The following is a 26,052-nucleotide window of genomic DNA, read 5'->3' on the forward strand; positions in this document are numbered from 1 at the left end:
AGTACGTATATGGGTAGACCTTCTGCAGTGTTCCTCATTTCTTATGTTCTTATGTGGGATAGCGATGAAGTTTTTTAGCAGTGGGTTCAGCTATGTTATAGAAGCCGTTGTTCTGGTTGAAGTTGTTGGATGTACAGATAAGTGATGATTCCAGGATTCTTTGGTATTGAGTGTTGTCTTCTCTGGCAATAAGTCTTGCGTTTCTGTAGTTGATTAAATGGTTGTGTGAATTTCGGTGCTGAACTCCGGGATTCCTTGGATCATCAGATCTGCCTGCATACTGGTGTTCTGAAATACGTGTTTGGAGGTCTCTGGATGTTTTGCCAACGTATAATTTGCTAGTCATTACAAGGGATTGTGTATACCCTTGCAGAGGATTTAAGCTTGTCCTGTCTATTACTGGTAGTGTCCTTGAAAGGGGTGGATGTGGAGGTAGATACTTGGAATGAGATTTTGGAAAAGATGTTTATAATGTGTTCGGCAATGGAGTTGGTGGGGAGGACTATGTATCTCTCACGAAATCGTAATGACACGATTGCAAACAAACCATACCACGGGCGGGATTTGAACCCGCGGTCAGAGTCTCAAAACTCCAGACCGTCGTGTTAGCCACTGGACCAGCTAGCCACAATAAGATTCGTCCAACTAGGTATATTTCTACACCATGGCTAACGCGACGGTTTGGAGTTTTGAGACTCTCTGACCGTGGGTTCAAATCCCGCCCGTGGTATGGTTTATGTATCTCTTCTCGACAGTGTCTTCTCTGGGTGTGTTAAAGATGTTTACTGCCTGTCGTCTGTAGTCTCTAATAAAGTGACGTGGATAGTGAAGTTTAGAAAATACTTGCTCAATAAGAAAGTATTCTTCCTCGAGGAACTCACTGCTGCAGATTCTAAGTGTACGAAGGAAAAAGCCTATAATTGCACCACATTTAGTTTTGGTGTCGTGGTGAGAGCAGAAGTGCAGAAGATCGTGTTAGTTGGTAGGCTTTCAGTAGACTTTAAAACAAAGTTCATGGTCAGCTTTGCAGAGAAGAACATCGAGGAAAGGAAGAGTGTTGTTGACTTCTTCCACTAGTGTGAACTGGATAGAGGGCTCGACCTGGTTGAGCTTGTGTTGGAGAGCTTGAATGTTGTTGAAGCGTCTGGGAGTTATGATGAGAATGTCAACATAATGGAGCCAGGTGACAGAAGAAGGAAGAATAGTGGAGAAATGCTCAGCTTCTAGATGTTCCATATATAGGTTTGCCAGGACGGCACTAAGTGGCGAACCCATGGGTAATCCGAAAGTCTGCTGAAAGAGGTGATTTTCAAAAGAGAAACACGAACATAGTTCAACAAGATTGATGAAATCACTGGCTGGAATAGGAAGCTCAAGGGAATCGTCAATTTTCCTGCGTAAGAGATTGATGGTTTGTGTAGTAGGTACCTTGGTGAATAGGGAAGTTACGTCCAGGCTAGAGAGTTTCTTGTTCCTGATGTTGATGTTGTGAATGGGGTTGAGAAGATCACCTGAGTGTTTGAGATGTGCTGGACTGATTGTGCCCAAGAGTTTGGAGAGGTGTTTAGCGAGAATCCCTGAGAGTTGGTGAGGAGCACTGCCTATTCCCAAGGATATGGGCTTGTGAGTTTTGGGCAGGCCGTACATTCTGGCAGGTCTGGGGTTGCTGGGAATGGTGTGCAGAAGTTTCTTTCCTTGTTCTGAGTCCCACAGAATGCAGCGAGTCCTGTGAAGAAATGTTTTGGTAAGGTTGTCCACTTGTTTTGATGTGAGAGGTTTGTAGGTATCTGGGTCGTTAAGTAGATTGGGAATTTTGCTCCTGTAATCGTCATTGTTCATGATTATGACACCACCACCTTTATCAGTGGTGGTAACCCTGATGGTTGTGTATTCTGCTAAATCTTTAAGTGCAATGATGTAGTGTCGAGGTATGACTGGGGAGCTGTGTGTTGAGATGGCCGCTGAGATGATGCCTTTTTGGAAATTGGAGTCATTGTGTCTGTAATTTTTAGCAGTGAAATTAAGGTCTTGTTTCAGTTTTGGAATTCCTGTTGCAAATTTGAGGCCTAAGCTGAGGGCTTCAGTTTCTGTGGTTGACAGTGGACGAGAAGAAAGAGTTTGAATAATTTCAGGTCTTCCTAAACTTTTCCACTGACTATTATCACAGAGAGTTTGGAGTTTCCGTAACTCCCAGATGCTTCAATGTTCAAGCTCTTCAACACAAGCTCAACCAGGTCGAGCCCTCGATCCAGTTCACACTAGAGGAAGAAGTTGACAACACACTTCCTTTCCTTGATGTTCTTTCCTGCAAAGCTGACCATGAACTTCATTTGAAAGTCTGTCGAAAACCTACTAACCAACACGATCTTCTGCACTTCTAATCTCGCCAGAACACCAAAACTAAATGTGGTGTAATTATAGGCATGCACTTACAATCTGTTGCAGTGAGTTCCTTGAGGAAGACTACTCTCTTATTGAACAAGTATTTTCTAAACTTCACTATCCTTGTCACTTTATTAGAGACTGCAGACGACAGGCAGTAAACATCTTTAACACACCCAGAGAAGACACTGTCGAGAAGAGGTACGTAGTCCTCCCCACAACTCCACTGCTGAACACGTTATAAACATCTTTTCCAAAACCTCATTCCAAGTATATACCTCCACATCCACCACCATCAAAGACATTACCAGTAATAAACAGGACAAGCTTCAATCCTCTGCAGGGGTATACACAATTTCTTGGAATGACTGCAGCAAATTATACGTTGACAAAACATTCAGAGACCTCCAAACCCGTATTTCAGAACACCAGTATGCAGGCAGATCTGACGATCCAAGGAATGCCTGTGTTCAACACCGAAATTCACACAACCATTTAATCAACTACAGAAACGCAAGACTTATCACCTCAGAAGACAACACTCAATACCGAAGAATCCTGGAATCATCGCTTATCTGTACGTCCAACGACTTCTATAACATAGCTGAACCCCTTGCCAAGAAACTTCTTCATTGCTATCCCACATGAGAATTTAAGAATTGAGGAACACTGCAGAAGGTCTACCTATATACTTATCCAATCTCTTTTAAAAGCTACCCAAGTTTTTAGACTCTACCACTCTACTTGGAAAATTGTCACATGCAGCTTTCTCTACCTGACCCATCATTCTCATCCTACAAATACTCATGTATGTTTCACCCAGGTAGATCTGTTTGTGACTGGATAAAGCCCACTGCATGGGCAAAACGTTGTCAGTAAAGGGTCACATTATACTGCTTAAATGTTTATATTTCCATTGTGTCGGTATTCTATACCATTTATTTTCATCAACCTTTCTTCATAGTGTATTCTTCTCAGTTCTGGTATCACACTAATAATAATAGTCTATCACTAAACGAAGGTTTACAGTGTTAGTGTTGATTGTCTAGACCTCTCATTGACCATTTGTTTGCTTTCTAGCCAAAAGCTAACCTGATTAAAACATTTTAACAATGTTTCAGGGTGCCGAGCTGGAATGATAAAAATGTGGTCTGTTGAAAGCTGCCAGCTAATTGGGGAATTACGAGCACATGCATCTCCTATCAACGCAATTACTACCAATTCAACTTGCATCTTTTCGGCTTCAAAGTAAGTGGCATAACGTGGGTTAGTCACTTCATGAAATACTATACATACATTTATGATGAAAATGATCATTAATTACAGATTTATATATTTATTAAATGGGGTTTATAGAAGCAGGTTTGTATTGGGTAATGTTATTAGAGCTTAAATATATGGGGAAGTGGGACAGAATTTTTCCTCTGTAAGCCATGCGTGTCATAAGAGGCGACTAAAATGCCAGGAGCAAGGGGCTGGTAACTCCTTCACCTGTATATTTTACTGAATTTAAAAAGAGAAACCCCACCTTGTCTCAGTGGGATACAGCTGGTTTGTTGAAAGATGAAAGAATTGCTTATATACATGTTTTGGTCAAGTATTAGATTATACATTTAGTGTAGTATGTACATTGATGTAAGTTATACTATGAATAGAAAGGTTTTGTATAGATTTAAGGTACATAATCTGTACTGTACTTATGATTCAAGTTGAGTTAATTATAACAAGTACTCGGTAATTTTGTGAAGGAACATGTATTAACCTACCTGTGAGGTGAAGTAATCTTAATTTTTATTTTAATGAAATCATAAAGCATTGTTGTTTTGGTATTTAGGGGTTTTATCTTCAATGTAGCATACATTGTTGTTGAAGTAAAAGATAGCAGAAAGGTTACTAGTAACATGTTCCTTGTTTAATTAATATTTCATATAAAATCTCGAATTAGTCTTGTAGGATAAATTTGTAGATAATATTTCTGATGATCCTAGGTAGTAGGTTGGTAGACAGCAACCGCCCAGGGAGGTACAACCGTCCTGCCAAGTGAGTGTCAAACGAAAGCCTGTAATTGTTTTACATGATGGTAGGATTGCTGGTGTCTTTTTTTTTTTCTGTCTCATAAACATGCAAGATTTCAGGTATGTCTTGCTACTTCTACTTACATTAAGGCCACACTACACATGACTGTACAAGCATATATATACACACCCTTCTGGGTTTTCTTCTATTTTTCTTACTTGTTCTTGTTTATTTCCACTTATCTCCATGGAGAAGTGAAACAGAATTCTTCCTCTGTAAGCCATGCGTGTCATAAGAGGCAATTAAAATGCCAGGAGCAAGGGGCTAGTAACCTCCTCTCTATATATATTACTAAATGTAAAAGGAGAAACTTTCATTTTTTCTTTTGGGCCACCCCGCTTCGGTGGGATATGGCTGGTGCGTTGAAAGAAGAAAGAAAGATTTCTGATAATATATACAGAAAATTAATAGAATAGTTGTGATAATAGTAATATTAAAAATTATTACAGTTTAGTCTTCTTTGCATGTAGTGTCAGATGGGAATTGTTGAAATTTATTTGGTGGTAGGAAACATTAAAAGTTGAGGCAGTTTTAATTGTGGATATAATAAGAGTTTGGGAGAGGGAATACTGTATTTTATATTCTAGGAGGAATATTTTTTTTTATATAATCGAGGGGAAGCTCTAAATCCATGGAGAGACTAATACAGTTCCTGGGGAATGAGAAGCAATCAGGTTTAATCCAAGGAAGTGGAGGACAGTCTCAGTTATTTTAATTAAGACTTGTTTTTCATTTTTTCTAGACTTGTAGTCTAGGCGATGCAAGTTTGTAAAATTTGATGATTATTATGTACTTTAATATTATTTAGTAAGCTGTTCTTTGTGTTGAGTCCTATTTGTATCTGTGTTATGCACATGAGATCTATTGCAGCTTTCTAAATCTGTCTGGTGTGAAGGTTAGGAAAGTAGATCAAGATTCAGAAGATACACGTATACAGTTTCAACTATTTGTACATATGAAGGCTTGTATATACAGTATATTATTAAGGGTTGCATGTGTTATCTGAAGTTAGGCTTGTTCTAATTCCTAGATGAATTATTTTTAAATGACTACCAATCCTACCTCTCTTAATTATTTAGTATCTTCTTTCCTATTTACTCTGTTCTGTAAAAGAAAAGACTTTTTAGGATGTTAGGTCCTTTGTCTCCAAAGCGAAAAAAGTACAAGCACCTCAAATTTACATATCTGAGGATGAAGCATAAAGTGCTGTTATCAAGGTATTTGTTTCAGAAAATTTGAATCCATGTAACAGTGAAGAATGTTGTAAGACTTTATAAGATTTCTGTATTGACCATCCTTTTAAAATAATTTGCAGTCCCAGATTCATTTTTATTGAAAATTCATAATTCCATTTTATTAGTTTATGTTGCAGATTTATTAAAGCACAGTTTTGTACTCAGAACTAAATGACTTTTATAATTTTCAAAGAAAATTATATTTTAGGACATATCTGAAATACTTAAACATCATAATGTATGCACAAATACTATTTCAGAGGCAATTAATTTTTTTCCTTATTTTCATACTACAGTATGAAACAGGATGGGATGCTTTAGAGGAATTTGCCTTTTTCAACTTTGGGGAGGCGACAGTTCTCTCTTACTCTTCACTCTGCTGTTTATCTACTTTTTAATTTTGCTCTATCTTGCTACCCCCATCAGTGAGGGAGACATTCGGGTGTGGAGACCCTTAGTGGGTGTAGCTGCTGGCCGAACTTTTGAACTTTCACTCTGAGCTTCAGCGTGGAAAAGTGAAGTAATTTCTCAGTGTGCATGAAAAGTGTGAAAAATACATATTAGCTTTGAACATTGTTTATGTATACTCCCTTTAGTGCAATGGCTACATTTTATCTTTCCTAAATATTTTGCCTTATCTGTCTTGTACATTATTTTCTATTTGTTCTTAACACAAGTATCAGGTTATTCAAGCCAGTTAGAGTAATGAAAGTGTCTCCAAAATAAACTTAGAGATAAGAAATAGTGTAGTAAGTATTTTCATGTACTACATATATAATTATAGCCTTTAATTGTCATACTGTATATTTGTGTATTGAGAATTTTCAAATACCCTTCTTGTGTTTGCGTAGCCAACTCCTCAGTTGTTGTCCTGCTCGGTGGAAAGTATGCCTTGCTTGTTTCATTTTCATATTAGCATTTGTTTCTGTGCATTTTGTTTTAACAGTACTCGAGTGATCTGTGGTAGTGAAACAAAGCAGATAATTATTATCTTCACATATTAAAAGTGTAGTGTTATTTTAATAGTAAATGGATTATCCAAGACATTTCTACTCTTTATTAACATAGTAGGTTACATATATATTTTGCTTTTAAATTAACATACTTCTTTAACATGAATGTATCAAAAATGATAGTTTTAGTTGTATAAATTGTATTACTTTGTTAAACTTTATTATTTTAATGTAATAAGTACAGTGGACCCCCGCTTAACGAACTTTTTTCACTCCAGTAGTATGTTCAGGTGCCAGTACTGACCGAATTTTTCCCCATAAGGAATATTGTGAAGTAGATTAGTCCATTTCAGACCCCCAAACATACACGTACAAACGCACTTACATAAATACACTTACATAATTGGTCGCATTTGGAGGTGATCGTTAAGCGGGGGTCCACTGTATTTACCAGTACATGTATTAAGTACACTGTTAAAAGCAGGTGGGATGTAGTGGTTGGTGTCATTGTTCAGTATATACATGAATGAAGGAAAGGAGACAAGAGAGAATGTAAGGATTATGGGAAAATAAGCCTGCTAAGATTCCCAGGTAATGCTTATGGTAGAATTATTACTGAGAGGGTTAGGGGTAAGACAAAAAAAACAGGATTGCAGAGGAGCAGGGACACTTACGAAGGTTAGAGGATGTATAGACTAAATGTTTCTTTGGAAACTTAAGTGAGCTGTACTTGAATAAGAGTAATGAGCTGTTAGTAGTCTGGGGAGGTACTGCAGTCAGAGATACCAAGTGACTTTTCCTCAGAGGCACTAGCTTGAGCAGTAACTCCTTCAAACTCAGCTCGTAGTACAGGCTCTGTATCATTAACTGAGGTAGTCATCATCTCATTTTCTGTGAGGGGAAAAAAATATATTTTCGATATACATTCACACAAATAACCCGCACATTTTACAAAGTCACACTAACAGAAAAGAGAGATAGAGCCAGTATATATAAGCCAGCTGGCAGGGATGGGACAATAGAGGTAGGAGTAGCAGTAGTAGTAGTAGTGGTGGTGGTGGTGTAAAGTAGAAAGAGTGGTTGGTGGGACAAGGATAGAAAGGGGAGTGAAAGGAGGCAAAAGCGAAGGTAAGAGCCAAAGGCAGTAAGAAAGGTAGTAGTAGTAACAGAGGTAGTGGGGTCAGTTAAAGGCCATGAAAGAGGAGCACTACAGGAGAGCTAAGGTCCCACAAGGAGTAAGACCAAAAACACGGGTGGGGGATGGGGGGGGGGCAGTGAAGGGTAGATCACTCAAGGCATATGAAAGGAAACCCAAAATAAGAAAAAGGAAAAAAAAAATAGAAGAGAAGAGACAGAGAGAGAGAGAGAGAGAGAGAGAGAAAACAAAAAGAAAAAAAAAAAGAAAAGTAAGAAAGAATCAGTTTAATTCACATGTGTTCTGAAGTTTGGAGCCTATTTTAATGTAATGGGAAAGGAAGGTATCTACAGAGACAAAGCTAGGACCAAGATTTATATGAAGAAAATTGTGGCCAAATTACCAATTTCTGATCACTTTATTGGGTAGTTGAAATAGGTAAATGGGTGGTTTCTTGTACTCATTCAATAGAATGGAAGGAATACCAGCAAAATAGCTATGAGTTTGGTCAACTGGAACAATGGAATTGGCTGAAAATAGGGCTCAAAGTGGGCAAAATCACCAGTGCGCAAATATCACCATGACCTCTTAACTTTGCAGGAGTGTAATTCTGTAAATTTTCCATCAAATTTCATACTTTTGGTTTCACTACCTTCAGAAGAAGATTCTGTCATTTCATAACTTTTTAAATTCTTCGACCCCGAGAACAAGTTTGAGATCAGGGGTCTTGACCTTGAAAGGGTTAAATTGCAGGCATTGTGCTTCCCACCTCCAGGACTCAAGTCTGACTAACCAGTTTCATGCACTTTAAAGGAGGGGTTTGGGGTATTTGCTGTTTGGAATGACATCTGAACTGTCATATTTGCACGTCCTCTGCAAAGACATTGATTGTGAGTGAATGATGGTGAAAGTGTTTCTTTTTGGACTACCCTGCCTCGGTGGGAGACGGCTGGCGTGTTGAAAAAAAAAGAATGCGTATATGTATGTATCTTTCTCTGTAAGCCATGTTTGTCGTAAGAGTCAACTAAAATGCCAGGAACAAGGAACTAGTTAACCCCTTCTAATTTCGTTTTTTGTTTTAGATCACCCTGCCTTGGTTGAATATAGTTGGTGTGGTAAAAAGAAAAAGATCTTTATCTTTTATTATTGTATAGTTTTACTGAAATTGTATTGTGCTTTGCATGCATGAGAGCCATAACCTGCATCTATAGTGCCCCCAAAATTCATTTCAATCAACATTTTATGATTTTTAAACATGTTCATCTACCTATTTTCACTTTCTTGGATCCATAACAACCTGCATCTACAGTGTCTCAAAATGTTGTTATAGTCAAGTTTTTGTAATAGATTGTTAAATTATTTAAGATTTTAGTCATGTTCATGTACTCATTCAGATTTTATTTAACCCTTAAACGGTCCAAACAGATCGACGTTCAAATTCGTAGTGCTACAAAAGTAGATCTACTTTTTTTTACATATTTTCAAATATAACAGAAAACAAATGTAGAAAAAGTTTTTTTTACACATTTTCACATGTAAAACAAAAAAAAAGGATCTACATTTTTTTATATACTTTCAGATGTTGAAAAAACGTATACTATATACGTTTGGACCATTTAAGGATTAATACAACAAAGTTTATGGTTATTAGTGCAATTTATAATAAAGGTAAAGAGACCTTTTATAATTTCAACCGCATTATTTTTTCTAGTACATTTTTAACCCTTCAGCTGTTCAAACGTAGATCTACGTTTGGATAGTTTAAGAGTTAATGAAGGGAATTTACAAATGTGTATACCTCTTGCTTTTTGGAAGATATATAGCCAATGATTTTACAGCAGGAATGTAAATAAAGTAGGGCCTCGACTTACTATATTCTTACATGTTTTGTTTCAGATTACAGAATTGGCACCTTGGAACCACTTAATTATTTACTAATAAGTGTCTTTCACTTCCCACAGTGAAATGGCCATATTTACTGATTTTCTTAAGGATGAATTGTAAATATTTTTCTCAGTTAGATTTTACTAAACATTCCTATTTTGCATATGTTTATTGTATACATATATAGAAAGCTAACATTTGTTTGGTAAGGATTGGTCAAACAGCATATTCATATTTTGTGTATGTATAAAGCATTCAGATTTTTTGGTAGAGATTGGGGAAAGAACTAAGATTCACTATTATGTTGTTTAATATGTCAGTGGTTAGCTGGGGAAAAGATGTGGTTGATTGGTTAAAATCCCAGTCCTCCTCCAAGGAAGGAAAACTGGAATACAGTATGGGATTTCAAGACATTAGTATATAGGTGATCTTTGCAGTAGATGTGTGCCAGTCTCATGGTGCTTATAGCAGAATTGTGTAGCAGCCCAATACTGTACAGCATGTAACATATAGGCATGTGTTCAAAGAGCAAAACAAAAAATTCCAGACATCTTGACTGATTTTTTAATAAACAAGAAGGGTACACATATCCACAAAATAGTCATAAACAAATAAATTCCTAAATATCAGCAGAGATAAACAAAAAGCTGATTTTACCATCTATGAATCTTGCAAGGTGCACAGTGTCTGCTCTCATTTACATTATGCAAACCACTCTATTTACAAGTGAATTATTGTCACACAAGTGTTGATTTCAGAAACTTAAGCCTCACATTATACAAGATTTCATTATATACTCAAAATAGAATAATTTTCTGCTTTAATGTTCAGCTCTAATACTACCAGTTGTCTCATTTTCAGTTTTAAAATTACTTCTAAATCTTTGTTTATGTGTGTGTAATAATAGCTGGTTCTCTTTGCAGTGACTGCACAATTGGCATGTGGAGAATGAGAACAAGTTATGATGTTTCTCCAGAGTTGTCAGATGCTTCATGACCTCGTATTACTTCCCAAAACTGAATGTATGAATGTTTTATTATGAGTTTTTAATTCAGCATTTTCAAGGAAATAATATTTTAAAAGGAATATTTTATCATTACAGTAATTTTGTTTCTGGGGGAAGCACATGAAAGTTGAATTATGACAAACAGCTGTACCCAAATAAGTTTTGGATCTTGAAATCTTCTTTTTCAAAAAACTGGTCGTATCGCACCAAAAATTCCATTTTTATATTACAATAGATACCAAATTTTTTTAAAATTCTGACTATGTAAAACTTACATTATCATTATTTTTAACCAATTCCTTTGGATATTGAAGTACATCTTTGTTTGAATTCCTAAATTTTTTACTATGCAAATAAAAGTTAACTTTCATCACTGGAATACAATTTTAAACAATTACAATCCTTAATTAAATAGGAATTTTAATCCATTTTAGAAATATATACAGTATTATGTATCTAGTTCAGTGGTCATGCTAGTAGTAAGGCTGTGAAATTTTCCCATCTGTGAAGTCACATCATATAGAATACACAAAGATTGAAAAAATATTTTATTTTAAAAGTCATGAAAAAATATTAGTATCGCAAACAAATTTAAAAATATTTTTTTTACGTAATTCAAAGTGAAGCTTGTGGTAATTGTCGTTAAGACAGAACGTGCTTTATATAGGCCGAGTATCAAAAAGTGTGTGTGTAATATATATATATACATACATAGTGTAACCTCGGTATGTGACCTTAATTCATTCCAGAAGGCTGTTTGAGTATCGAACAAGTTCTTCACAACCAATTTTCTGTTTGGTTGGCTGTTATCATTAATCATCTTAGGCCCCATGGTGACTTATACAAATAATACAAAAAAATGCAAAGAAACACGAAATAGTTTACAGCGAAGTTCTGGCAGGTCATATTTGTTTGGTGGAGTGCTGAGCTTTGTTCGAGTAGGGAGCTGGTCGTATACCAAGGTTCCACTGTATATGTATATACATACATATATATATTATATTCCAACACTTATGTAGGGAATTTACAACTGGTCAAAATGAGTTATGACTTGTAATACTGTACCAACTTTACAGAAAATATGATGGCATTTATTTATTTTACAAAGCCAATATGTTTTATGGAAAACACTTAACTAAAATAACCAGTATCATGCAGATGGCATTATGCAAATTTCTAGCAGTTTCATTCACAAGTGGCAATTAATTAAATTTTTTTGGTAGTGCACTACACCTAATTGTAGCTACTTTTATATAATTAGCACTAGTGTTTTTTGGCATGCAGGCCTTCACTAAGTGATCCTATGAGAACTGCATTACATCAACATTCCTGTCTTTGCCATTCCATTATTTGAGTCGCAGATTGTGAGCCCTTATGTAGAAATGGTTTTGAAGTATGGCAGTTTTGATCACACAAACTTCTAGAGTACATGATATAACTTTCTAATATTTAGTACAGAAAATCCAGAAATAAACTTTTAAAGTCTTTCGTAGTGACCATCAATTGCTCAGACTGATAGAAATAAAAGTCATTAATACAAGTAATCTGAGTCTTTTGCACTGATATAAATTAGGGTCTGTTGATATCCATTTGAAAATGAACTTAGTGGGCATAAAATATTTCATTATTTACCCACAATTTAGAAAGAAATCTCAAACACACCATTATCAACTAGTGACCTGATTGCCAGTCGTGATTTAATACTGATACAGAATGCTGAAATGTCTTTTAGGTTTCTTCTTCAAATTGTGGGGTAATAGTGAAGTATTTCAACCATGGTATTGTGACAGTTATTCTTCTAGACATAAAATATATTGTATTATGAAATAGTGATCATTCTACCATTCATCACAGTCATTCTTTTATTGGTACCTGTCAGGATCATGTTTATTATGGTACCTGCCAGGACTTTTTTTTTTATGGATGATGGATGTTTTAGCATTAATCCTCCCATTTTAAGGTACAAAGAACCATATTGGTAATTTGTATTTTTATTATTGTACATCTGTAATTATTTTATTTTGTAAATAGATTATTTAATTTATCTGCTTTAATTGGAAAATGTTTGAAAAGGACTGTTCACAAATGGAATAAATTTTTGTATGTGAAAGGAGTGTTTACACTCAGCATTTTATGTTTAAGCTTTACTACTGCAAAGTAATCATAATATTGGAAATTAACTTTTATTTTTTCTTCTAATTCAGCCAATCTAGCATGTGAAGTTTGTGTATGCAAGTTTAGTAACTGAAGCTTAGCCTCAGTTTATCAACATACAATACTGTGAGCAAAACTGTACACAGTACTGTGATAGCATTATGTGCTGTGTTATAGTTAGTTATATTTCTGCAGTTATGTAAATTTGTACTCGATACAAATAACTGCATCAGTATTTAAATCTTAGATTTGCAAAGTAAGGAATATAAAATTGGCCCTGGTTTTTTACCATAAGTTCCTGTGATCTTTACTCAAAATACATCATTATAATGATGTATTGAGTAAAGATGTGCCTTAATATAATAAAACATTCCTTCAGGTAAATTCTCAAATGAAAAATTAAATAAAGTATTCAAGTTTATGAAGAAAATGATAGTGAGGAATTCATAATTTCAAACTGCTTGTAGTTATCAAATAATTTAGAGTTCACCTGTGATACTTAAGAAATGCTTTTCACCTTGTTAATGCAGTGTGATGATTGCTTTTTATGGAATAGTGTTTGTATTTAAGGCTTAGATATCATAAATGTTATACTATTCATTTATTCATAGATACTTTGTGAGGAGATTAATGGATATGTATGAATAACCTTGGTTGAAAATTTATTTCATACAAGCATAATCATAACAAGATGACTATAATTTTGTCATAAATGACTACCAGTAATATATTTATAATTAATGCATACTGAAATTAAATTTCTAATATATGGGCCATCTCCCACAAAGGTAGGGTTACACCTCCCCCCCCCACCCAAAAAAAAAAATATATATACATAAATAAAAAAAACAAAACAGGAAGAGCATTAGCACATTCACCATTATTCATTCAACTGCTGTCTTGCCAGAAACATACTGATATCACAGTTCTGTTGACCCTCCAAATGGCAATATCCTCACCCCTGTGCTTCTCACCTCCAGGACTCGAGTCCAGCTAACTGGTTTCCTTGAATCCCTTCATAATTGTTACCCTGCTCACACTCCAGCAGCACATCAAGTCATAGAAAAAACATGTCTATATGTATGTGCACATACACACGAGTCAGTAGATGAATTTTTATTTTTTTATATTTTATTGAGAGCATATCTTGTACAGACATAATACATATATATAGTATAACACTCTTGAGAATTGAACCATAGTCCATGCAGGTAGCAGAGCCAGCTATAGTTTGAGTCCCCATCCATAAAATGCATATCATGGCTTTCTTTTAAATGAATTTTGCATTGAACACTTCTAGTGCAGTCTTACAAATAGTTGTATATGACAACTATGAAGTGAAATCCCAGATATATGAAGAGAAACGGTACATAATGGAAAAACAAGAAGTGCAGTCTAATGCAATCCTTCATTGACAATGTTAGCCCACACAGTATACTTCATCAAGTCACCAACAGTTCTACTCAGAGAGAGAGGATGAGCATATAGGGAACATACCAAAGTAGTGGGTAGCTTAGGCCCACTGTGAGGGTGAAATGTCAATAAAGGATTGGAGTTAGCATCAATGCATGGATCCTGGTAGGTTAGCACTTGTTTTTTATGATCTTTATATACTGCAAGATTTGAACTAGTTACCTGCACTGTATAATGCTGTAGAACATTATTAATGCCCAATTGTAGTCAGGAAAATGGTTTGAAGGTTTATCCTTATAGAAACAGGCTCCAGAGGTACACTATGGGAAAAAGGTCTTGGTAACATTACATAGCACTTAGGTCCCATCACATGTAATGGAAATGATGTACAGAAGTCTAGAATAATAGGTTCCCTCTCCCCTTCTATGGATCACTCTTGATTGCCTCTCATTCTTCAGGTGCTGAATGATTCCTGTGGGATTAAAACTTCCCCTAAATACAAGCATTGCAAATCTTTATGACCTATATGGATTTGGCACATTAAATAATTAACAGCAGTTTTGACATTAAAGATGTAATGTATATACAGGGAAGGGTGTGGGTGAATTTGAGTAAAACAGCTAGGATATAACCAACTGTGTAGGATATTTATTTTTTAAGCGAGCCTCATTGTGCAAAGGCACTGCAGATATGTATTTTCTATGCTAAACTGTCCTACCAATAACAGAAGTTGTTGCAAGATTTGGTTACTGTAGATTAACAAATGTGAAAGATTTCAAGGTTAAATTAAGGGTCGGTATGTTAGGATTGATATGTATAAGTACTTGTGGACTTTTGTGGGAGAAAGTAAAACCAACTTGGTACATCTGTGAAACAATTTACAGCATGTTACTAGATTATTATTATTATAATCAAAGGGGAAGCGCTAAACCCGGCAGATTATACAGCGCCTGGGGGGGGATGTGGAAGGCATTCAGGCTTAATTCGGGGAACTGGAGCACAGATCCAATTCCCTAAATCAAGAGCCCCTCACCAACATCAAGGAACCTTCCTTGAGGGGAGCATGTTACTAGAAAAGTTATGGTCATACAGGTACCAAGATATCCCACTTCCTGATGTTCAGGGGAACAAGCAGGCAGACTCATTGCAAGGTCAGCAGTACATGACCTTCCAGTTTCATATAGAGGTATTCTGACTACAGTGGACCCTCAACCAACGATATTAATCCGTTCCTGAGAGCTCATCGTTAGTCGAAATTATCGTTAGTCGACTTAATTTTCCCTATAAGAAATAGTGGAAATCAAATTAATCCGTTCCTGACACCCCAAAGTATTGAAAAAAAAAATTTTTACCACATGAAATATTAATTTTAATACACACAAACTGAAGAGGACATGTACAGTTACATGACACTTACCTTTATTGAAGATCTGGTGATGATTGATGGGATGGGAGGAGGGGAGTGTGTGGATGGTGTTAGTGTTTAGAAGGGGAATCCCCTTCCATTAGGACTTGAGGTGTCAAGTCCTTTTCCAGGGTTGCTTCCCTTCTTTTAATGCCACTAGGACCAGCTTGAGAGTCACTGGACCTCTGTACCTCCCGTTCCTTTACGATTTGTCTAAAATGGGCCACAACATTGTCATTGTAATAGTCACCAGCATGGCTTGCAATAGCTGTGTTAGGGTGATTTTCATCCATAAAGGTTTGCAGTTCAACCCACTTTGCACACATTTCCTTAATCTTTGAAGTAGGCACAATGGATTCCACAACTGGCATAGGCATTTCAGGGTTAGCCCCAAACCCTTCAAAATCTTTCTTAATTTCCATACTAATTCTCACCCTTTTTATCACAGGGATGGCACTAGAAGCTTTCTTGGGGCCCATGGTGACTTATTTTGCAGGTGCAATCACTAAAAACGCTGTGATAATATGAAATGTTCCGATTGTATGTATGGATGTGACTGCAGTGGCTGGCTTGTAAACACTGCACGGGCCACACATGGACGCATCTCAAACGGAACGAATCGCGTTGGTCGAGTTTTTTAGCGCTAGTCGAGGCAAAAATTTTGCGTTAAAATATATCGCTAGTCAGATTTAACGTTATACGATGCCATCGTTGGTCGAGGGTCCACTGTATTTTGCTGTAATCTCTAGCCACCTTCACAATCATTGGCAACAACATTTGTCCGAGTCGATTCATAAACAAATTACATTCTATCAAGGCAAGTTGAGGATCCTGGTCTTATCACTGAAATCATGGTTGGAGGACTACACTTTCTCACATCGGGCACACACGTCTCACTCATGGGCATCTCATGGAGAGGTGCCCAGATCCACTCTGATAATTGTCAGGTTCCAATTTCAGTTTGCCATATTCTACTGACTGTCCTACTTACCAGGAAGCACAGAATTTACCACTGACGTCATCACTGCTCTAACCCCAGTACTTTATCTTCCCTCCTTGCTGACAGCCCTACCTCTGACATAGATTTCCTCTACTTTTCGACAGCAACAGATTTATTAAACAACCTTCAACACTCCCTACTGCCCTTACTAACTCTACCTCCATTATACTCTCCACCCTTGCTACTTTCAGATCAAGCATGTTCCACAGTTTGCACACCCTACCCTTCAGTGCTGTATGACCCTTGTGAGTTTGGCACTTATTTCTGATTATAATAATAATCTCGCTTCCTCCTCCTAAATTTCTTATTTATCCATTCTTAAAAAAAAAAAAAAAAAAGTAGCTAGAGATGCATTTTTAACCCTTTCAGGGTCCAGAGGCCAAACTTCAAAGTGTGCACCAGGGTCCAAGAATTTCCAAAAAATAATTTTATTTTTTCTTACGAAATGGTAGAGAATCTTTTTCTGAAGGTAATAAAACAAAAAGTACGAAATTTGATAGAAAATTGACGAAATTATGCTCTCGCAAATTTTAATGTGTCAGCGATTTTTTAAAAGGGGAGGTAATTTTTTTTACCAACTTTGGGAAAAAATAAACATTTCGTTTTTTTAGTTGTTTAAAACCATTTTCGTACTAAAACTAATCAAAATCATTCTATTTCTGTAATATATTTTTCAGTCTATCAAATGAGACCAATTATTATTATATAAAAAAAGGGTAAGAAAGGACTATGCGCTGCAGGGCAGGAAAAAGGGAGGCATCGGGTTTTGGGGAGAGGGATGAAACGGGTTTACATAACAGCGGGCGGGGATGGAAAAGGGAAGGGGGGCAAGAGACTGAACCAAAAAGGGGCTGAGGGGGGAAAAAGATCATCAGAGTTGGAGAACAGTCGGCAAGAAGTCAATGAGAGAGTCAGATTAAAGGGGGGTCCATCAGAAGAAGGGAAGGTAAAGAGAGAGTGGGAGAACAAGACGACTTTTGGGGGAAAACCTGGGGGCTCTTTGATAGAGGGGGCAGTCAAAGAAGGGGCAACGAAGGGAACCTGACACTGCTCACAGAGAGGAAAGGTCCCTTTCCCCAAGATACCCATATAAGAAGGGGGCCCAAAAGGGCGGGAGAGTGGTTCCAACCGCATGAGAAAGAAGCCCCAAAGAACCAGCTCAATGTGGTTTGTTACGCAGAGGACCAACGCGGGCCAACGGGGCAAGGTACCCCTTTGCAGAAAAAATAGTTAGAAATGGAACCCCCAAAGGGAAAAGGGTCAATACGCCCCAAAGGCAGTGTTCCCTGTTCATTCCCCACGCCTTTGACCAGGACCCAAAAAACATTTATTTTTGAGGCGCAGCTAAAGTTGAAGAAACGGGGATGAGAGAAAATTTTTTCGATACCGAGACATGGGAGTCGAGACTACACAAATGATGACAAGGTAGAGGGAACGAAAGCTGCAAGAATGGCAAAGTTCAGCAGTAAAAAATGCGGCTGGATAGAACCTGAACGCTGCCCGGGAAACACTGCTGGAACGACGCCTGAAGATTTAGACCCATCTGTGACAGGGGTGGCATGAGAATGAGAGGGAAGGGATCAAGAAAGAGGGGGGAACCCACCAGGGGGTGAGCTGGAAAGGGGGAGAAAGAACAGCCCCAACAGCTGGAATTCCCAGGGGGGAAAGGATCTAAAAAAAGGTGGTAATGAAGGAAGACAAGAGGAAAGTGGGCAAGAAAAAAGGGACGAGCAAAAGGGGGCGAACAATAAAAAATTTTACTATTGGGGTGACCATTCTATAAATGGGGATTGTGTAGATCGAGAGCGAATAAAGGGAAGGAAGGGCATCACGGTTTTAAAGGGATGGAACATTTTTTATAGAGGCTCAACAGGAAGAGGGGGCACCGGCACAAACGTAGTTTTGGGGAGGGATAGAAACTGAGAGAGTAGCAGGAGGGGCCCGAATAAATCTTACCATAATCGAAGTCTAAAACGAGGGCTAAATGAGGCAACAGAGTTCACATCAGCCCCAAAAAAGATGAGAAAGGGGTTTGAAGGGGGCTGCAGTGTTTCGAGAGGTAATGATTTTTGGGAAGACGGCGGAAGGCCAGAAACCTGACTGTACACGCTGGGGGAAGAGCCAAGAGAAAAAGGGGATGACGGAGATAACAGAGCCGCCAGTGAAAGTAAGGTGATTTTTGGATTTTAAAATTTTAAAACCCATGGGGGGCCCGGAAAACACGGTCGACCGATGCGGGAGAAAAACTGCAAAGGGGGAAGTCACCAAAAGCTTTAAAAAGATAAATAGAGGAGACCAAATATTGGGTGGAAAAAAGGGCCAAAACATTTATAAAGGAAAAAAATTTTTGGCTTAGAACAATCCCTGAGGGACCCCTTTCATTTGACGGTCCGGGAAAGAACTTTATTGACTAACAGGGAAATGTTTTTATTAAAAGTTTTTTGGGAAGGATGGTAATTTGGGAGGCCTGGAAGGGGCCTCCAAAATATTATACCCCCGTTGTGCATGCCTTCAAGGTAAAAAATTTGGAATAAGGGGGATTATTCGAAAGGCATTACTTAAATACGTCCAAGGTAGGGGGCCCGGGTAGAAGCCCCCTTAAAAAAAGCCATTTGACTAGCGGGAGACTGTTGTGAGTCTTTTTAAAACAATTTAAACCCCCTTTTTAAAAGTCCATCACTTTGCAAACTGCACTTGTGACATGGGGGAAGTGGGGGGTAATGTCCGAGCCCCGGTTTATGGAAAGGGAGAAAATGGCAGATTTCCCCAGTGGGGAAGAACCCTTGGCCCAAATAAGATTGAAGAGGTGGAGGACTCGGGGCTGACCGTTTAAATGTTGTAAATATTTAATATAAGCATCGGGCCAGTTGCGGATCGGGCAAGCTGAGAGCTTTTTGCCTCCAGTTCTTGAAGTGTAAAGGCAATTATATGTTCTTCTCCAGAGAAAAAAAAGTCCAGGGTACAACTCTGGCAGATTTTGGGGAAAGAAAAGGGGCATGATGGAGCCCTCGAAATAGGGACCGATGGGGCCAAGTTAAATGGCAACGCGAGAGGGTTTGCATATAAAACCAGTGACCCGTGGGAACAGGACCCGGGCAGGAGAGATTTACCACCACTTTTTTTTTTTTAGACTGACTCATAGAAGAAGCAGAGGTGATTGGCATAGCCCCCCAAAAATGCGACCACGGATGACACGGGAGCATCGACGCTTCTGCTTAAAATAAAAGTTTTCAGCGTTTATTGTCGATTTCCCTGCGCACGTTTTAAACGCATTGCAAAGCAAAGCAGGGATACCAAGGCACGATTTTGAGAATGCCCCCGGGGGAAGAATGAGAAGCGGTATAAACGATGTCGAAGATTTTAGGAGTTTCATCAATGGGGGATGAAGAACCTTTACAAAAGCAGTGAGGTGGGAAAGATCCCATTGCCCGACAAATTAAGCACCCAGGGAAGGTGGTGAATAGAAGGGGAGAAGTAAGAATGATGGGAAATGATCGTTGTCATAAGTCTGGTAGAAAGACCAGGTGAAGTCTAGTGCTGTGGAGGAAGAGCAGATTAAGATCGATGCAAGAGAGAGAGAGTAGAGGATCAAAATGGGGGGGAGTACCGTTTTAAACATGGAGGGGTGAGAGGCAAAAAAGCTCCAATGAATGCCACGTAGTCCAATGAACCCCAGGGGAAATTGGGAAAAAATCCCCAAGTAACAGAAGGGTGGGGAAAGGGATGAAAAAGAAAGGCAAAGTCGGGGATAGAAAATGTTGGAAGGAGAGAGATATAAAGAAATATTGTAAACCACTTATTCAAGTGGGATACGGGCTAAATGCAGCAGGATGGACAAATAGTTGACAGAAAGAAATCATTCAGAAGAAGGGCACTTTCAAAAGGTCCCATCTGAAAAAGGGTAAAAATCAAAAATTATAGCCTGAGATAGGGGGAAAACAGCCATGTTTTTGCCCTTGTAACACCAACGGGGGAAAACCTAAAAGCAACATCTGAAGTTCACCCATTACCCTGAGGCACGGATTTCCACTGTAAATGGGCTGATTCGATAAGAAAAACAGGAATTGTAGGTAAAGGACCTAGGGATAGAGGTTGAAAAAAACCGGGGTGGATTGGAAGATGTTCAAGTAGCGAAGGAACGGAGGCATAAGAAGGGGGTTGTAAGATGGAGGAGAAAGAGAAGAACAGGGTGAATCGGGCCATTAAAGGTTTATTTCTGCAATATTCTAAAATGGCTTCAAGTGTTTCTGAATTCAAAGATAGGGAAAACCCATATTGAGATAGGGGAGGAGGGTGAGAAGATTGGGACAGTAAGGGATTCCCAAAAGAGGGGGGAGGGAAAAGGTAAGGATGAGAGAATGGGGGGGACAGAAGAGGAAAACCGAGGTGACAAAAGGGGGAGAAATTGGGAAGGTGGAAGGAAAGAGGAGGAGGGTGAATTACTTGAAAGAGAGAGGAGGGGGAACAGGCAGAGACGGGAAAAGGAAAGGGGGAGGTGGAAGAAGGAAGGAAGGGAAGATTTGAAATGGGGGTTTTTTTATTGGAGGGGGGCAAAGAAGGGTTTGAGAGGTCTTGTCAATGGGGCTTGGGAAAGGACGAAGATGGGAACAGACTGATTTTGGGGGGACGCGACCCAAGGACAGGGAAGATGCGAATTATGGGGGAAAAAACAGAGGAGGTGCAGAAGAGGGGACCCAGAAGTGGGGATGTTTGAACACGAAATAAGAAACATACTTGGAGGCAAATAGTCGCCAGAAGGGAGCCCTTTCGTTTTTTGAGGAACGGTTTTCCCGCCTTTTTAAGTAGATCAACGGGAGCGGCGGGAGCTTCATCATAAGGCAAGATGGAGGTTGATCGCAAAGACTGGTAGATATGGTTGTCAAAGGCACTGCAGATATGTATTCGCAATACGTCCTCGCAATAACAGAGTTTTGACTTGCTGAGATTAACAGAAATTTCAAGGTTAAATTAGTGCGTAGTAGATTGATATAAGTACTTTGACTTTTGTGAGAGAACCAACTGTACATCTGGAAACATTTACAGCATGTTACTAGATTATTATTATTATAATCAAAGGGGAAGCGCTAAACCCGGCAGATTATACAGCGCCTGGGGGGGGATGTGGAAGGCATTCAGGCTTAATTCGGGGAACTGGAGCACAGATCCAATTCCTAAATCAAGAGCCCCTCACCAACATCAAGGAACCTTCCTTGAGGGGAGCATGTTACTAGAAAAGTTATGGTCATACAGGTACCAAGATATCCCACTTCCTGATGTTCAGGGGAACAAGCAGGCAGACTCATTGCAAGGTCAGCAGTACATGACCTTCCAGTTTCATATAGAGGTATTCTGACTACAGTGGACCCTCAACCAACGATATTAATCCGTTCCTGAGAGCTCATCGTTAGTCGAAATTATCGTTAGTCGACTTAATTTTCCCTATAAGAAATAGTGGAAATCAAATTAATCCGTTCCTGACACCCCAAAGTATTGAAAAAAAAAATTTTTACCACATGAAATATTAATTTTAATACACACAAACTGAAGAGGACATGTACAGTTACATGACACTTACCTTTATTGAAGATCTGGTGATGATTGATGGGATGGGAGGAGGGGAGTGTGTGGATGGTGTTAGTGTTTAGAAGGGGAATCCCCTTCCATTAGGACTTGAGGTGTCAAGTCCTTTTCCAGGGTTGCTTCCCTTCTTTTAATGCCACTAGGACCAGCTTGAGAGTCACTGGACCTCTGTACCTCCCGTTCCTTTACGATTTGTCTAAAATGGGCCACAACATTGTCATTGTAATAGTCACCAGCATGGCTTGCAATAGCTGTGTTAGGGTGATTTTCATCCATAAAGGTTTGCAGTTCAACCCACTTTGCACACATTTCCTTAATCTTTGAAGTAGGCACAATGGATTCCACAACTGGCATAGGCATTTCAGGGTTAGCCCCAAACCCTTCAAAATCTTTCTTAATTTCCATACTAATTCTCACCCTTTTTATCACAGGGATGGCACTAGAAGCTTTCTTGGGGCCCATGGTGACTTATTTTGCAGGTGCAATCACTAAAAACACTGTGATAATATGAAATGTTCCGATTGTATGTTTGGATGTGACTGCAGTGGCTGGCTTGTAAACACTGCACGGGCCACACACATGGACGCATCTCAAACGGAACGAATCGCGTTGGTCGAGTTTTTTAGCGCTAGTCGAGGCAAAAATTTTGCGTTAAAATATATCGCTAGTCAGATTTAACGTTATACGATGCCATCGTTGGTCGAGGGTCCACTGTATTTTGCTGTAATCTCTAGCCACCTTCACAATCATTGGCAACAACATTTGTCCGAGTCGATTCATAAACAAATTACATTCTATCAAGGCAAGTTGAGGATCCTGGTCTTATCACTGAAATCATGGTTGGAGGACTACACTTTCTCACATCGGGCACACACGTCTCACTCATGGGCATCTCATGGAGAGGTGCCCAGATCCACTCTGATAATTGTCAGGTTCCAATTTCAGTTTGCCATATTCTACTGACTGTCCTACTTACCAGGAAGCACAGAATTTACCACTGACGTCATCACTGCTCTAACCCCAGTACTTTATCTTCCCTCCTTGCTGACAGCCCTACCTCTGACATAGATTTCCTCTACTTTTCGACAGCAACAGATTTATTAAACAACCTTCAACACTCCCTACTGCCCTTACTAACTCTACCTCCATTATACTCTCCACCCTTGCTACTTTCAGATCAAGCATGTTCCACAGTTTGCACACCCTACCCTTCAGTGCTGTATGACCCTTGTGAGTTTGGCACTTATTTCTGATTATAATAATAATCTCGCTTCCTCCTCCTAAATTTCTTATTTATCCATTCTTAAAAAAAAAAAAAAAAAAAAAAAAAGTAGCTAGAGATGCATTTTTAACCCTTTCAGGGTCCAGAGGCCAAACTTCAAAGTGTGCACCAGGGTCCAAGAATTTTCAAAAAATAATTTTATTTTTTCTTACGAAATGGTAGAGAATCTTTTTCTGAAGGTAATAAAACAAAAAGTACGAAATTTGATAGAAAATTGACGAAATTATGCTCTCGCAAATTTTAATGTGTCAGCGATATTTACGCATTGGCGATTTTGCCTCCCATTTTAGGCCAATTACATTATTCCAGTCGACCAAATTCTTAGCTATTTCACTAGTATTACTTGTATTCTATCGATTGAACACACGAAATATCCATGTCAACTGTTTCAACTACAAAATAAAGTGATCAGAAATTGGTAATTCGGCCAATTTAATGCAAAGTTCAAAATATTCTAATTTCAAAATAGGGTCCAGAACAAACAATACAGGCATTCCTGACACTAAACTAGCATTTTCTCTGTTTTAGTTACATTTTCAGGATTTACTGTTATGAAATATTGTAATAATTGAATAAATAACATCACCACATTTATGAACGTATATTAGACCCACCAGCTGGTGTGTATTAGACGTGTGAGGTAATTTGTTTACTCTCGAACATTGGCAAAAATATAACATTTCGGTTACTTCGAGTTGTTTCAAACCATTTTCAGTACTAAAACTAATCAAAATCATCTCTATTTCTGTAATATATCTTTCATTCTATCAAATGAGACCAAGAAATCGCAAATACAACTATAAAAACATACAAAAAAACACTGCAAAGTCGCTGTTTTAATCGAAAATTATGGTCTGTTTTCTTTCTCTCATTATGTAGTATAAGCTGTATAGTCCTTGTGGCTTAGCGCTTCTTTTTGATTATAATAATAATATAATAATAATCATTATGTAGTATGTGCTGCAGGATTTCTTCTATGTGGTATATGTGCACCACATAAATGTATTCTCTCATACCTAGGCCCAAATTTACTGCTCACAGCTTATCAGAGTGAGCTGAGCTCATGGCATAGATCTACGGTTTGGACCCTCAACATAAAGCCGTAGATCTACGGCACGGACCTTGAAAGGGCTAATTTGCAATATCTCACTTGGTACTACAAAACATGTCTGTTGCCAGACCAGACATCCCAAAGTTGATCAAAATGTTTCCGTATTTCACAGTACACCACCAAATTTTATAACTTTTACCCCTCACCACCTTGATGCTGGTGAGGGGCTCTTGATCTAGGGAATTGGATCTGTGCTCCAGTTCCCTGAATACCTTCCACATCCCCCACAAGCTCTGTATAATCCTATAGGTTTAGTGCTTCCCCCCTTGATTATAATAATTTATAACTTTTAGACTTCATTGGGTCTTCCCAGTCTATATCACACCTCAGACTTTACAATACAGCTTACCACCAGAGGTCAAATGCATAACTGCACTGTATGCTGGCCCCCAGGGCATCTCCGGCTCTTGTGCAAGTTTTCCTTTATATAAACTCAGTTGATGGCTTCTACCCTCACAGATTTTTTCCCAAATAAACACTGAAATAAAGCTTTCTTTCCAAATTATGAATGTTGTTAGTACTACTTTAGTACCTACTGCCTGTAAAACATCATCATCCACCACAATGAATTAACAACAAAAAAAAAAAGTTATATCCAGAAATGTGATCCCCCCCCCCCCAATCCCATTGTTCTACACATACAACATTGGTTATGAAGCATTTCTTAAGCAAAAGTATGCATTTTATTGTCCCTGGACATGCTCAAGTTAACATATGGACTCCACTGTTCATGAAGTCAATTTCATACAAAGGTTATTCCTTTCCTGGACTATTTTTCGGGGATCTCTCGACAACTCCACAACTGTTGGCAACAATGGTGATCTGAGCTGGTTCACAATAAATTGCTTTCTGTCGAAATACATTTGGATTTCTGGCCATCATCTTGCCACTGCTGTTGTGGTGAGGAGACTACTCTCTCCCACCTATGTATTGTTCACAAACATTTTGTGGAAAAGTGCTGGTGTTGCTCTGTAAGGATTGTCAAGCTGCACTGTTGGTTCACCATATCTTAACAGATCAGTGTCTATCAGTGGTAACACAGAATTCATTTCTGAAGTCCCCCTCCCCTGACACTACCTGACATCCTTGCAAAAAGTCCCACCTTTTATGCAGATTCTTTGGCTTTTTAACAAACTTGTTTTTGTTCTCTTACTTTCAGTCTCCACTTGCACAATCTTTTCCCTCCATTCCTACTTACCATATCCCTCCCTGCAGCACTGTATGACCCTTCTGAGTTTAGTGCCTAGTTTGATCAGATTATATTGTCAACAATGCTGACTACATACAGTGGTACCCTGAGTTTCAGCCATAATTCGTTCCAGAAGGCTGTTCAAGTTCCGTTACCAAACGAATTTGTTCCCATAAGGAATAAATAATGTAAATTAGATTAGTCCATTTCAGACCCCCAATAATACTTAAAAAAGCACTTACAATAA

General features: G+C 38.4%; 1 protein-coding gene and 1 long non-coding RNA gene across 6 annotated transcripts in view; one reads left to right on the plus strand and one right to left on the minus strand.

Annotated features, from left to right (window-relative positions):
• Nucleotides 1–12,781, plus strand: part of Klp31E (kinesin-like protein 31E) — a 526,989-nt gene extending 514,208 nt beyond the window's left edge. For 4 of the 5 annotated variants that reach the window (XM_070096581.1, XM_070096585.1, XM_070096584.1 and 1 more), the window contains 2 exons: nt 3,504–3,630; nt 10,589–12,781. In XM_070096581.1, coding sequence (XP_069952682.1) covers nt 3,504–3,630; nt 10,589–10,661 — 200 coding nt within the window. In that variant the 3' untranslated portion in view covers nt 10,662–12,781. Of the gene's footprint in view, nt 1–3,503; nt 3,631–6,119; nt 6,209–10,588 lie in introns of all 5 variants that reach the window. The other variant, XM_070096582.1, reaches the window with a different exon arrangement.
• Nucleotides 12,782–14,575: 1,794 nt separating this feature from the next.
• The window catches only part of LOC138854304 (uncharacterized), a 355,113-nt gene continuing 343,636 nt past the window's right edge, over nt 14,576–26,052 (minus strand). The window contains exon 3 of the long non-coding RNA XR_011393502.1: nt 14,576–14,710. This is a non-coding gene — a long non-coding RNA (uncharacterized lncRNA). The remainder of the gene's footprint in view (nt 14,711–26,052) is intronic.

This window comes from Cherax quadricarinatus, chromosome 54, assembly GCF_038502225.1.
Source record: "Cherax quadricarinatus isolate ZL_2023a chromosome 54, ASM3850222v1, whole genome shotgun sequence".
NCBI lineage: Eukaryota > Metazoa > Arthropoda > Malacostraca > Decapoda > Parastacidae > Cherax > Cherax quadricarinatus.